This window comes from Leptinotarsa decemlineata, unplaced genomic scaffold (genome assembly GCF_025532065.1).
Source record: "Leptinotarsa decemlineata unplaced genomic scaffold, Ldec_3_MD MMD2_tig00026294_RagTag_RagTag, whole genome shotgun sequence".
Taxonomy (NCBI): Eukaryota; Metazoa; Arthropoda; class Insecta; order Coleoptera; family Chrysomelidae; genus Leptinotarsa; species Leptinotarsa decemlineata.
The window spans coordinates 8,640,781-8,655,961 of NW_027412674.1; the positions used below are offsets into that span (position 1 = coordinate 8,640,781).

The window sequence follows — 15,181 nt, forward strand, 5'->3', positions numbered from 1 at the left end:
AAAATGATTTATTTTCACAATGAATTATGAAGAGTTACACCTTATTACACTCCATTATGCTGATTAAGGTTAAGATATGCTCCTTCCTTATACCTGAAAACATCTTATAAAATATTGTTTATATGTACTTTCTAAGTACATACAACTAAGTGCATACAACTAAGTATATACAGATAATCAACTGAGTTGGAAAACCCCACAATACGTTTCATAAAACGAATAATACTTTTAGATATCAATAAATGAAACCAACCAGCACTAGAGCTTTTCAGTTTAATTTCAGGTCAATTATCAATACATATGCATAGGAATGTCAAACACTCGATCTTTCAATCGATCCTGTAATGTTCACAAATACTTTTATGCATTGGAAACTACCAGTTTGCAGTTCAATTTTAATCTCATCTCGGTATAGCACTTTTTCTACTCTCAAATATGCAATAATCTGATAGTGATCAAGACAAGAATGCTTTTGAATTGTAAATGAAGTCACGTTTTAGGAGTGTCGCAAATGAAGCACTGGAATAATAATATTGACACAAAATTCATTTTTAAACATAAGTTCATTAATCATAACAGTATTTTTAATGTATGTGGTAGCTCGATTATGCAATTGGTGTTTCTAGAGAGCTAGTTCTGCGAATCTTTTGCAACATCAGTGATGAAATTTTGCGAAAATCCATTAACATTAGTTACATTTTTGTGTAGTATTCATAAATTCATATACTAAGTTAATGTAAAAATTTGCATCTGTCGAACTGGTAAACATTAAGATTGACATCAAATTAAAAAATTAAAATGCCATTTGGGTTCTTGAAGATATATAAGAAGCTGTTTATGTGGGGGCAAATTCAGGAGGAAGGGGCTTCTCACCGGCGCATATATCAGGCTGAATTTTACCGATGGCAGGCGTTATGTTAGCTTTAAGAACCGCTTTGTTTTGTGACTTATTTGAATACATCTGCAACTTGAGAAAACCACACAAGAAAAAGTCCAACGGGATCAAATCGCACGATCTCTATGGTAAATTCACATCACCTCCACAAAGAGATGACCATCCAATGTGGCGTCAGCTGTGTAGCATTTAGCGCCGTCCTGTTGGCTCTGCCAAACTCTAAAAACCTGATTCGGTCCCCAGCGGGGTAGGCACAAAGTATATGCTCTGCTGTTTCATCGTTAATGAGGTAGTCGGATAGTCAAGGTGCAAGATTCCCACCTTGATACCTGCGACAACCTTCCCATATGCACGTCAGCTACACCTGACGATGCCTTAGATTCAACCATGCAGGGCTTTTTCGCCTCTGGTTTTGGTGAATCATCACTTGAGCAGCGCAAAGGTTTGCTAACCTGCTCATAGTGGGTTTGTTCCTTCACTTGAGACAGATTCTGCGTACGCCGCTCAAGAATTTGGTGAAGGCGGTTTCATAAGGTACCCCGCTTTTGAGGACACGATTCAGTCGTTTCCTGACTGCACTACCAAAACTTTTTTTTAGGTTCACTTATTGGATCAGGAGTTGGAGAGTTGAGAAGCTCTCGCTCCTGATCTAAATTCACAGGGAGGTCACTTGGAGTCGTAAACTCGACATCCACTTCCTCTATAGACTCAGTGTCAGAAAAAAATTTTTAAATTCACTCTGTCCATAAAAGACCCACGAGTATCTAGAGAAAGAAGGTCAATCAGGGCAGAGCCCCGCATTACCGTGACAAGACGATGCTACGACGAGAGGACGCCCGGTATCTCCAAGGTTCCGTTGAGAAAGCTGATAGGCTCAGTGTCATTCATCCTATCGACGCGGATACACACACCTTAGGAATAACCTATCGTTGGGATTTCAGTCAGTTTGAGAATAACAGAACCACAAGTGATTCTGTCATTTCCGTATCCAGCCGGGATACGTGGAAGCAGGCATCCGATAGCCGATTTGCTCAACCCTCACAACCTAAGCCAATGCACTCATCAAAAACAGCATGCACAGTGGTTCAGGCAGTGAAAGATGATCAAAGACAGCCAACCCGTGTTAGGATACCTACCTGTCGAGTTTATTAGGTTGTCTGAATTATATTTTGGAGAAATCGAAACAATTTACAAAAGAAGTAACGACAGGAGCGTAATTTAAAATTGTTGTCACTGATTATGGTAGTTATTTCAAATAAAATTCTATAAAAATATCAAATGTGATACACCCTTGGATTGTGAATGTATTGTTTTATCAGTACCTGTAATAAAAAAGACAGGTTCGTATTTAAAAGAAAAGTTGATGGTGGCCATGTTGACACGAAACGTTTTATCGTCATAGTACACTTCGAATACAATAACATTTTTCTTTTCCATTTTTTGATATTCTCCGAAATAACAATTCCATTCAAAAAACGAAAAACAGCATTTTTGGTTTTCCTCGTATAACTTGAGAAGGGCGAAAGTCCCCGTAAATTTTCTTCGACCATTGTATTGTTTCCGATGACAGTTACCTTTAATCGTCTTCGCATCTGTTACGGTTAAGAATATAGCAATGTTACCACATGATGAAAGAAACGGCCTGCATAACCATTACCTATTATCATTGATGATATCTGCGCCACATACCCATCGTCTCGAAGATTTTTTCCTACAAACTCTTTCATATCAGGTTGTTTCGAAAGTTTTGTCCGTTTCAATGTGTTTTGTAGCTCCAACACATGACGTAAGGGTGTCGGTGGATCGTTTACTGAATCAGTGGACAACTAATTTGACAGATATATCCCCAACAAGATGGCCGTTATTAATGGTCAAAGTTCAGAAGTCCTTTTTGGAAGACTCTATAGTACTCTACTAGTTTCTATAGGGGAAAAGATATCCTGGATGTTTTTCATATTATTTTTGGGCTATCTGTAAATGTTTTGCCTCCTGTGATGGAGTGAATCAAATTCGCATACATCTGTCTCCATCCTTTTGTTGCATTTCCCGCTATTTAAGTCTCCATTATACAGCCCTATTTTGTTCAGGCCTCCTCTGAATCCCTGTTTTATTTAAGACAGGTCATACCGCTAACGTTAATAATATATACTCGTGAATTTTACCATTTTTGATTTTACGTTATCTCAAGAAACTAGAGGTTTCCAACTTGAATGTTCGTCTTGCATATCATCCTCAGTCAAAAAAAAATATTTTGTTGGTGATTCATCCGAAGTAGCCGAATTCATACAACTAACAATAATCACGGACACGTGTTTCTGGTTTATTAATCTCCATCATCATGATATAGCCAAATACAAAGATGGGCTAGTAACATTTAATGTGCTGGGTGCAATTTGAACACCAGACAACAAATAACATCTCTATGGAGGGTACCTGGTATCTGTAGAGTAGGGAGGGTGAGTGTAGACTCATAGCACTTAGGTCACATGTGACCCGTTGTACATCCTCCCGAGGAGTTGTCCTCCTAGGACTTTCTGGACTTCCTAGACTTTCCAGGAAGGTGGACAGGTCACTAGGTGACATCTCCTTTATATTGGCAGGTGTGTGACAAGATTGGCCGAACACACACTCTCTTTGGCAACCTTGAGGTGTCTCACGGTGGCCTCCGCGAAGGTTTTGGAAGGTGCAGCGATATTGGGGTTTCCTCCGTGGAGGTGCATAAGTGAGCTTTCCTGCAGGGGCAGCCGGTTCCTTGCCTTTATGCAAGGCGGATCTCTTGGCGCCCATTGCAGGAAGTGCCCTTGCTGTTGGAGGTGATCTGCTATGTCCAGACTCATTCCAAGCGATAGATTGAGGTGAGCACTTTTGTCCACCCACGGGATTGGTTTTTGTTTTTGCTGTTTTGTTGTTTCATTTATGTGTGTTTCCACGAGTAGCAAGGGAAGAGTTGGTCACCTCTGGCAGAGCCCCGTATTACCAGAGGTAGGCTGATTACAATAAGGTTACGCATCGTTCGTGACCGCATATCACCCTGCGGCCATTCCTCACACCTCAGCTTGGGTAGGCTGGTCCACGGTGACATGTTTTGCAAAGGATTTTGGGGGGTTTTAGATCCTTTCACCCTACTTATTTCTGCCACTGACCAGGAGCCCGGCGATTCCGTCCGTAATATCACATATGCTTCCCGGACAGGGCCTCCAGTCTCCTGGTCGTTCCACTATCCGCCACCTGGGGGGGGGGGTAGCCCAACCCACGGGCTCTATGAAGGGTATTACAGTGCGAAAAACATATATCTGTCAATTTTCAAGATGTGAATTCTATCATTTCCTAAAATACAGCAAGTCGACGGTCTTCGCAAGTATTACAGTGCGAAGACCGTCGACTAGCCGTATTTTGGGAAATAATAGGATTCATATCTTGAAAATTGACAGATATAGGTTTTTTGATATGCTTTATCGGTTATACCAGAAGTTGATACCAACTCGCAACACCCAGGGCAACACTCTGTATATTTTAACATTTTTGAATACCTGGCATAAGTCTAATGTGAGTTTATATAAGATACCCTGTAATAAAAATGAACGGTTCCCCCATAAACTTCAAAAGTTTTATAGAATAGATAAATAGGCTATTATAGATTCATCAAAATACTTTTCTTCACATGATCTTGTGAGAGTAACATTTTCAAAATGGTATACGAAGTGTTCGAAATCGATAACTAATTCTGAAGATATAAAAATGTGCGAAAGTCAGTTTTTTCAAATGGAACACCCTGTATTTCAGGATAGTATCAAAATTCCGAATATTGAAAAATTTTTCATTGTTTTCACAAAAAATATAAAAACTATTTCAAAATATGTTCCAAGACATTTCCGTTAACTTCCAGGGATTTATTAGCTCTCTTCATCAAGTTGTTATTTTGTCTCCAGTTTGTCATTTTGTCTCCAGTTTGTCATTTTGTCTCCAGTCGAGGACCGCTTGCCCGGTACTGACGATGCCCAATAGGCTGAAACAGCTGTCTACCGGTGGCTCTTAAATTGAAATCAAAAAAAGTACTTTTGAATGTCATGAGTTCGGACTCCGTCCTCTATTTCGACAACGATTCAAAGTATGAAAGGAATTTTTGGAACGGAAGTTGTAGGGAATTCCGTCCTCTGCGATATTGATAATGAATACAAGTGGCGAAAACCCCATAGGAAACGATATCATTGCAAAAAATCGATTTTTAAAGTTTTGCGGCAACTTTTAGGATGTAAAAATTCAAGTTTCTACAATATGCTTACCTCAAGTTCCGAGATACTTACCTAATTTTGACTGAGATGACTGGACCACTATATCTACCTGTGTTTACTTCTTGTAGGCGACACCCTATGTATGTGTTGCTTTTGCAATTAGGTAATGCCATGATTCTTGAAATTGATACAGCTTGAATAAGCTGTTGAATAAGCATTGATGCAAAACATTTTTTTGTTTCAGATATTATTTTGCACCCTTAACACATACAAGCCCGACATGAAAAAATTATTAGCCGGCCAAATAGGATTAGAAGATTTCATATTTGCACATAAAAAAGGTAAGTTACTTATAGTTATTCAATTTTAAATCAAACTCTTTTCAAATGGCGAATTTCATTAAAATGATTTTTCATCCAATGTATCTAAAAACCAACCTACCTACTTTATTCGTTTCTTCAAGATATTATGTCAATAAACTGTTATGTCAATCACAAATTATCATTTAATTTATTTTTCTCTTTTCATGGTACCATCACTGTAAATTCTTCTTTTTAAAAATTTCTTTTTCTCATGTATCTTTCATTGTTTTCTTGTATTAATAAAGCCGATTGATTATTATTATTATAAACAGTCCCATAATATGCCGTTATTTGTCAGTTTTTTGCGAGATAGTCAATATGTACCTCATAATTCAGTTTATCATCTATATAAATTCCTAACAGTTTTGTACTTGTTGAAATATCTAGTCTTTCACTACTGAGCTGAAAATACTCGGGAATAGTAATATTTTTTTGAACAGTTCTGAACCAAATGCAATCTGTTTTAGATGTGTTTAACAATAACTTGTATATAGGTATAATAGGTTCAATATTTACACTCGTTCACAAAAAGGATTCGAAGCTTTAATAACTTCTAATTATTATATGCGAGCGCTTTCGATAGCAGATTGGCTATACTCAAACTGAACGTTTTATCTTCTTATTTGTTCTTTTGAAGCTGGCGATCTAACCATATAGAGCTATGAAGATGATAGCACAGTCTGCTATCGAAAGCGCTCGCATATAATAAAGCTATTAAAGCTTCAAATCCTTTTTGTGAACGGGAACATTTTAAATAAAGGAAAACTAGTTGCTTCAATCAAAATATGTAGGTATAATAGATATATAGCTAACGGGTGATTTTTTAAGAGGTATAGGATTTGATTTTCAAAACAACACAAAAAATTTGGAAACACTGATGAAATCTCTATTGGAATCGATAGAACGGTCAATATAATTCAGTGTTTGAAGATTATTTCATGCAGATGTTGTCCGCGGCTCCGCTTTAGATGGCCCATGCGCAAGGTCTAATTTTGGCACACTCTCTCTAACATATCGAGCGGTATTTCACGTATAAATGCTTCAGTATTTGCTTCCAGAGCGTCAGTCATTGCTGGTTTATCGCTGTAGATATGAGCCTTAACGTGACCGCACAAGAAATAATCAAAAGGTGTTAAATCACACGATCTAGGCGGCCAATTGACGGACTCCAAACGTGAGATAAACTGTTCACCGAAGGCGGCTCTTAATTGGGCCATTGTTTCGCATGCCGTGTGGCATGTGGCATCGTCTTGCTGAAATCACATATCAGGCATGTCCAATTCTTCCATTTTGGGCAACAAAAAGTCGTTAATCATCACACGGTAGCGCTCGCCATTCAGAGTAACGTTCCGGCCATTGTCGTCTTTGAAGAAGTACGGCCCGATGATGCCACCGACCCATAATCCTCACCAAACAGTGACTTTTTCGGGATGCATCGGTAGCTCTTGCAATGCTTGTGGCTGATCTTCACTACAGATGCGGCAATTTTGCTCGTTAACGTATCCATTCAACCAGAAATGAGCCTCGTCGCTGAACACAATTTTTCGATAAAAATGTGGATCTTCCTCCAACTTTTCCAGCGCCCATTGACCAAATGTTAGACATTTTGGGAGCACCAGCTGTATTTTATAAGGGTTTACACCCAAATCCTTTCGCAAAATTTTCCACGTAGTGGAGTAACAGAGGTTAAATTGCTGCGAACGGCGGCGAATCGACGTTTCACGGTCATCAGGAACACTGATGGATACAGCCGCAATATTTTCTTCGGTCCTCACTCTACGTATGCATGTTGGTGGTTTAATGTCCAATAATGTAAACTGGGTTCGAAATTTAGTCACAAGCTTCCTGATAGCTCCCCCAGAAGGCCGATGAAACTGCCCATAAATTGGAAGAACTGCACGATGCACTTTCTTCACCGAGCATGAATTTTGATAATAAAATTCAATAATTTGCAAGCGCTGTTCATTCGTAAGTCGATTCATGGTTAAATTATTGACCAAACTGAACAAGTTTGACAGTGACATAAGACACGATTCACGCGTGATCTGTCAAAAACAGTGTTGGCAAAAAGATACCAGCAAAAAAAGCACTCATTATTTACTTTAGCATAAGTAAAAGCAAAGTATATCAATCTATTTGAATTTCCACCTTTTCCTTTTCGTTTTAATTTCAAGTATCTTGAATTTTGCGACTGGCTGATCTTTCCTTGAATATTTCTAGGTCGAGCATATGTAATATAGACGGCCTATGTTAATACCGATGAAATACAGTTTAACAACCCATACAAATGTGTTTGACCTTCGTCTACTGATTGTCGTTCACAACAAACAATGACTAGTTCCATTAATGATGAATTGATCGAAACCGTACAAGAACTGCTTTCTAACTGTACCGGATACACCAAGATATAATGGATTCGAAGAAGTATTACCTATTTCTCAGTTTTTACATTACAGGATCGACACTATATTGCAATTATATGATAGAACTGTCGATACTTGATGAAAATCTAGTATAGTCGAAGTAACCGATATGGTAATTTTTAAAGCTTTGGCGAACTCAAATGCAAAAAAAACAATACAAAGAAATAATGCCGCTACGAATTAGTCCGCGTGGACTGAATAATTGGCGGTTCGTATTGAATAATTTTTACTAACCGAGTTTTATGATTGACTGAAGAGTCATAAAATTAAATTTGAAGTCATGTTACAGTGACCAATAGAATGTGAGGATGGTTAGAAGAGTCGTGTTGTCAATGTTCACTTCAGGAAGTGATCGCGATTTGAGTGTTGAAATTCGATATTGGTGAAGTTATAATTACTTAAAATTTTTGTTATTTGTTTAAAATGTGGCGTCCTTGGACAAGTAATAATAGTAATAACGAGTGTGATAACAACGCAGACTTTTTCCTGTGTAGTGATTCCAATAGCGCTGGTGAACAATGCGAAAAAGAGATATCAGTGAATAAGATTCGGATGCATTTGAATACTGAAACACAGAGAGTATGTTTCAATGTATTTAAGAATCTACATCTCAAGTTTGGTTTCGAGGGAAACAAACTATTACAAGCAACATCAGATTTGACCGAAATTCCTTTCTCAACTGTACGTAAAATAGTCAAAAACAAACCTTATGAACGCAAGACGCGATTCGACGTGGGATTACCAAAACCTTTAGATGTTCATCTAATAAAATTATTAAAAAACAATATACGACTGTTACAAAAGCAATGAGATTCCTACAATTGAAATCAAGGAAGAAATTGAATACTTCCGGCCATAACGTGAGCTGCTGTGACAAAACTCTTCAGAATTGGATAAAGAAACTAGGATTTATATTTAGAATAATAAACGAACGTCAAGCAGTTATGGAAAGCAGAAGAATAGTGGAATTGCGTAACAAATACTTAAAACAAATAACTAAATATAGACAAGAGCAACGGCAAATTTTCTATCTGGATAAAACTTGGTATGACACTCACGACACAATTACGAAAGGGTGGACTGGTGGTTCGAGAATGTGTACGCCTAACATGCCTGCGAACAAAGGATCGCGACTAATCATTGTGCATTGCGGAGGAAGTAAAGGAGGGGTTCCGAATTCTTTGAAATTATGTGGAAAAAACTTGAGGACTGCAATGTTGACTATCATAAGAACATGGAAGCTAATATTTTTGAGGAATGGTTTGAAAACACATTGATCCTAAATTTGGATGCGAATAGTGTAATAGTTCTTGACAACGATTCCTATCATTCGCGACAGCTCATCAAAGTACCGAATGAAAGTTCGAAGAAAGATGAAATACAAAGTTTTTTAATGGATAACAATTTGTATTTTTATGGAACGTCGTTTTACTTTTTATTGTCACAAATATTCGTTCCTCAATTTATTCACCTAACAATTTATTTGTTTGAATTTAATTGATTAATGCATTTGTACGACACATTAAAAACGATTGTTCGCAAATTTTGCGAACCATCAACTTTTTTTAAAATACGGACCTGCCTTTTTCATTCCAGATATTGATAAAGCGATATATTCACAATATCACATTTGATATTTTTATCGTTTCATTTGAAATTACCACCATCATCAGTGACAACAATCAAACATAAAAACAATTTATTTTATCATGAACTTTTGGGAAAAATTAAACCAATACGGAAAATCAAAGCTACATGGCAATCTACATGAAATGCTCGAATTGACGACCTCTTTGTTGAATGCACATAAGTTGTCGGACCAGATAACTTCTGTGTCGATTTTCTAACAAATAGGTGTAATATGCATTTCTTATTTTTTGTATGAGATGTTCGATATCCATACTTGGTGTTGCAAAAACTTTATCCTTTATGTATCCCCCGACAAAAAAATCTAAAGGAGTAAGATCTGGGGATCGAGCTGGTCAGTTAATTGGTCCATTGTCTCCAATCCATTTATTTGGGAATATAGCATCTAATTGTTCTCTTGCTATTGCTGCATTATGAGGAGGAGCGCCGTCCTATTGAAAATATTGTATTTCATGGCGGATATTCACTGACAATTCATCTAAGTAGTCCTCGAATTCAATGAAATAGAAAATGAAGATACATTTTACTACTCAAATGATCATCGTAAAAGAAAGGGCTAGGAATGTTTGTTACCATAATTCTCAACCAAACATTTATTTCGAACCTTTCTTGGAAATTGGTTTTCGTATGTAAATGTTCATTTGTATTATTCCACCTATAATGGATATTTCTGTTAAACCAGCCATTGTTGGTGAATTTTGATTCGTCCGTCCATATTATTTTTTTACAAATATTTCCAACTTCCCTATTTCTACGTCTTAACCACTTCGCAAATCGTACTCTCCTTCCGTAATCCCTTTCTTCGAGGCGATAAACTTTGATATCCTGTAGCATTTATATTTGTTCTTTTTCAAAATATTTCTGGTGGATTTTACAGAAATTCCCATTTCGTAGGCAATTTCTCGTAAAGAACAATCTTGAATAACATAACTGCCGTAACTGTCCAATCCTAAATTAAAAAAAAAAATGTTTTCACTGTGTAAATTTTTATGTGGTAATATTTGCTTACGCATAACATTTATTTGATTCCTCACACTTCCAGTAACCACACATTTTCTTGTTTTCTTTTAGTCAAATGCACCATAGACACTCAAATTTCTTTCTAATCGTCTGTCTAAACATTTGGATGTTCGGAATACGATGATTTGGGTATAGCTCAACATACATAATCCTTGCCAAAAGAGAATTTCTATTTGATTTTGCAGAAATAAATAGCGTATCAGTCCTTTCATCATTTCACTACATCTTTGATATGTTCATAAACGTCTGACAGTTCTCAGCAGATATCAACAACGCATTCATTTTTCCTGCCATAGAAACTAAGCAAAGCCTTCTCGTTTAAGATGGTAAATGAATTAAGATGCTATTTGATCACACCAAATTATACAACAATCGAATTTTGACCAAAAACAGATATTTTCGTTACTTCTAGGATTGAGAATTATAAAAATATCAAGAATTATAATTGATTAGGGAGAAATAAGCTTTGAAAGAAGGATTACGGCAATACAAAAATTTCCAAAACGAAAAAGAACGAATTTTCATGTGTTAGGGTACCTACCTGTCGAATTCATTGGGTTGTCTGAACTATATTTTGAAGAAATCGAAACAATTTACAAAAAAGAAACGGCATGATCGTAATTCAACATTGTTGTCACTGTTATGTCAAATGTCTATAAAAATATCAAATATGATATACCCTTGGATTGTGAATTTATAGCTTTATCAATATCTGCAACAAAAAAGACAGGTCCGTATTTTAAAAAAAGTTGATGGTGGCCATGTTGATACGAAACGTTTTATCGAATATTTATTATTACATCGTCATAGTACACTTCGAAAACAATAACATTTTTCTTTTAGATTTTTTGATATTCTCCGAAATAACAATTCCATTCGAAAAAAACCAAAAACAGCATTTTTGGTTTTCCCCGTATAATTCGAGAGTCCACGTAAATTTTCTTGGACCATTTTATTGTCCCATATGTAATGAAGAGAATAATATGGCAGAAAGTTGGTTTACAATAAATAATCTTAAATTAAATACCAATTGAACCCAAAACCTGCATTTTTCTGCGCGTACTGTATATGATATGACGTGAAAGAGGTAAAATTATTGGGGATAACTTTGGACAGTCACCTAACTTGGAACTGTCACACTAATCAGTGAAAAAGTAAATTATGTTCCACTACAGTTATTTTACGCCAATTGAGAGAAATAACTAGTCTCCATATTCTGGAAACCATCTATTTTTCTCTTTTTAACTCTTCCATTAGCTATGGTGTAGTTCTCTGGGAAAATGCTATGGGAGCTGCGAATGTTTTTAAGATTAAAAAAAGGGCCATACCAATTATTGGTCACTAAAACTTTAGAGAACATCTTTCTATGAAATTTAAGATAATACCATTACCTACATTATACATATTTGCAGTTTCAGTTGAAATTCACAAAAAGTCGAGTTCCTTGATCACAGTCTAATGTACATAATTAAAACACACGGAATGCCAATTCAGTTCGAACAGAACGATTTCATTTGACAAAATCCCAAAAAAATTGTCAGGACTATAATTTGTTTAATCGTCTTCTTCTTGAGTTTAAAGTTTTCCGTCAATCTAATTTAAAGAAACAATGAAAAACTATCTTCTGAACATATTTCTACAACCTAATTTTGACAATAGTTTATGTGTCATTTCATCTTTTTTCTTTTGTAGGTTGGTCAAGCTTTGTGTTGATATCGTGTATACATTTTTTTTCGCACTGCAGAATATTTAAGATAATTTTTAAAATGTTTGTGCTGTATAATATTTAAAATGTTTGTGAAGTCCAATATTTATGACTCATTTTGTTACCTTAAGTATTTTATGAATATTTTATTTGGACTTTCGGTACACAAAAACTATTTAAATTGATATCTTATGAGTTATCGCAACTTCGAAGGTTAAGGTCGCATTGTTTTATATCAATAAAGACGCATAAACCACGAGAGTTATTATCGACATCTATATTTTCACCATAATTGCAGTTAATGGAAAGTAAATATCGCATTTTTATTTTGTGTTATCTTTAGGTAGATAGGTATTTAACCTATTTCAAAATTTAAATATACAGTCCGTTTTTTATCTGATGTCACTATTACTATCTCGGAAACGGACCTATGAGGTCTGTTAAATTGGACAAAAGTTTTCTATTCTGGGGAACAATCATAATCTATTTTCAGATCAAGACTATCAGTGTTTGTTTTTGAATAATTCGCCAAAAACTAGGATTGTTGAATTTCGTTTTTTGGCTTTACCACTTTCATTTCTAATGATATAAAAATAAAAAAAATTAACTTTCAATACTGTATTATATTTGTTATAATCTGATATAACTTTGCAATGCGACGTTTCGTTCATTAGATTCATTTTTATTAATACGGAGCTGTATATTGTAATACGTAGCTGAATCTGTCATTAAGATATAAAATAAGATAAGAGTTACAGAAAAAAATTAGGTTTAAATTAATGAATTCAACTCAATCAGTCGCAGAAACATTCATCAAGTTCCGTAGAGCTTATTATTGAAAAGTTTTCTATATAATTTCTTGCATTGTGCAAATTCTGCACGATGTATTTATTATTTGTATCGGCTTCCATTTCCTGTTAACGTAATAATTATTTTGTTGTGCATAAAAACACAAAAGAATAATTTCTCTCAATATTACGACACCATAATAACGAGTCAGCGTTTTCAGTACAAAACTGCCTCTACATTGAAACTCTTGCGGAACAGAACTCATAAAAGAAGGTGATTGAATTTACTGTTTATAATACAAAAACACATAACATAGTTATTTATGAAAATACTGCTGACCGATATAATTTGTTTTTCTACTTTACTATTGACATGTCGATAATAGCTGGTTTCATGCAGGAACACGTCTCTCAATGTAAGCAACAGATGTTATAACGCGATGAATATCTAAAGATTCATTAAAAATATATAGTCATAACTGACATCTATCCCGTTAAGAAACCATTACAAATTTGTTTTTCCGATAGTTTCTAATTGTTTTCAATTAGAATGAAGAATATTATATGAATACCTGTTATACTTTGGTATTATTAAGTCATTAAGTAATTGTACTACATGTTCAATAAAACAGATGCCACTCTCAACAATGTTGTCAACATATTTTGATGTCGATTATGGGGAACACATAACTCGTTGCAATGGTATAGTCGAAGTAAACGGTATTGTGCATACTTGAAGGTGTCGGCGCTCTCAAAGGCCAAAAAAACCTATACATAGAAATGAACCGGCTGCGAAATAGTCCACGTGGACTGCAGAATTGGCGGTTCGTATTGAATAATTTTTACAAAACGAGTTTAATGATTAACTAAAGAGTCATAAAATTAAATTTGAAGTCATGTTACGGTGACGAATAGAAATCGGGAATGCGTGGATTGTTTTAGCAGTCTTGTTCAGTTCAGGAACTGATCGCGATTTGAGTGTTGAAATTCGATATTGATGCAGTTATAATTACTTGAAATTTTTGTTACCTGTTTAAAATGTGGCAAGTACTAATGTGTGGACAAGGACTAATGTGTGGACAAGGACTAATAGTAATAACGAATGTGAAAACAACGCAGACTTTTTCTACTGTAGTGATTCCAATAGCGATGGTGAACATTGCGAAACAGAGATACCAGTGAATAAGATTCAGATGCATTTCAATATTGACACAAAGAGAGTATCTTTCAATGTATATAAGAATCTACATCTCAAGTTTGTTTTCGAGGGAAATAAACTATTACAAGCAACATCAGATTTGACCGAAATTCCTTTCTCAACTGTACGTAAAATAGTCAAAAACGAACCTTATAAACGCAAGAAGCGACGGGATACAGGATTACCAAAACCTTTAACTGTTCATCTAATAAAATCATCGAAAAAAACAATATACGACTGTTACAAAAGCAATGAGATTCCTACAACTGAAATCATAAGGAAGAAATTGAATACTTCCGGTCATAACGTGAGCTGGTGTGACAAAACTCTTCAGGATTGGATAAAGAAACCAGGATTCAAATTTTAAATAATAAACAAACGTCAAGCAGTTATGGAAAGCAGAAGAATAGTGCAATTGCCTAACAAATAACTAAATATAGACAAGAACAATAGCAAATTTTCTATTTAGACGAATCTTGGTACAACACACATGACACAGTTACTAAAGGGTGGACTGATGGTTCGAGAATGTGTACGCCTAACATGCCTGCAAACAAAGGATGGCGACTAATCATTGTGCTTTGCGGAGGAAGTAAAGGTTGGGTTCTGAATTCTTTGAAATTATGAGGAAAAAACTTGAGAACTGCAATGTTGAAGTTTAACAGACAAAAACATTCGAAAAAGTGTATACCCTTGAAAGTATTGCTAATATATATGGACACACCATACCAAAACTTCCCCCTTGTATTTATGTTTTCAATGTCATCGACTTGATTTGGGCGTAAAAATAATTTTCCAAAATTTGATGAGAAGGTAATAGAGCTAGTTAAAGAAGAAGTATCTAATATTCAACTTAAAACACTTATTTTGGAAAAGAAAATCTCCAGGAAAACAATGAGTTTGTTTCGCAA

General features: G+C 35.5%; 1 protein-coding gene across 1 annotated transcript in view; it reads left to right on the forward strand.

The window, feature by feature from the left end:
• The window catches only part of kermit (PDZ domain-containing protein GIPC-like protein kermit), a 65,624-nt gene that overhangs the window by 10,940 nt on the left and 39,503 nt on the right, over window positions 1-15,181 (forward strand). Inside the window, exon 2 of the mRNA XM_074180296.1 lies at window positions 5,372-5,468. Within this exon, the coding sequence (XP_074036397.1) occupies window positions 5,372-5,468 (97 nt within the window). The remainder of the gene's footprint in view (window positions 1-5,371; window positions 5,469-15,181) is intronic.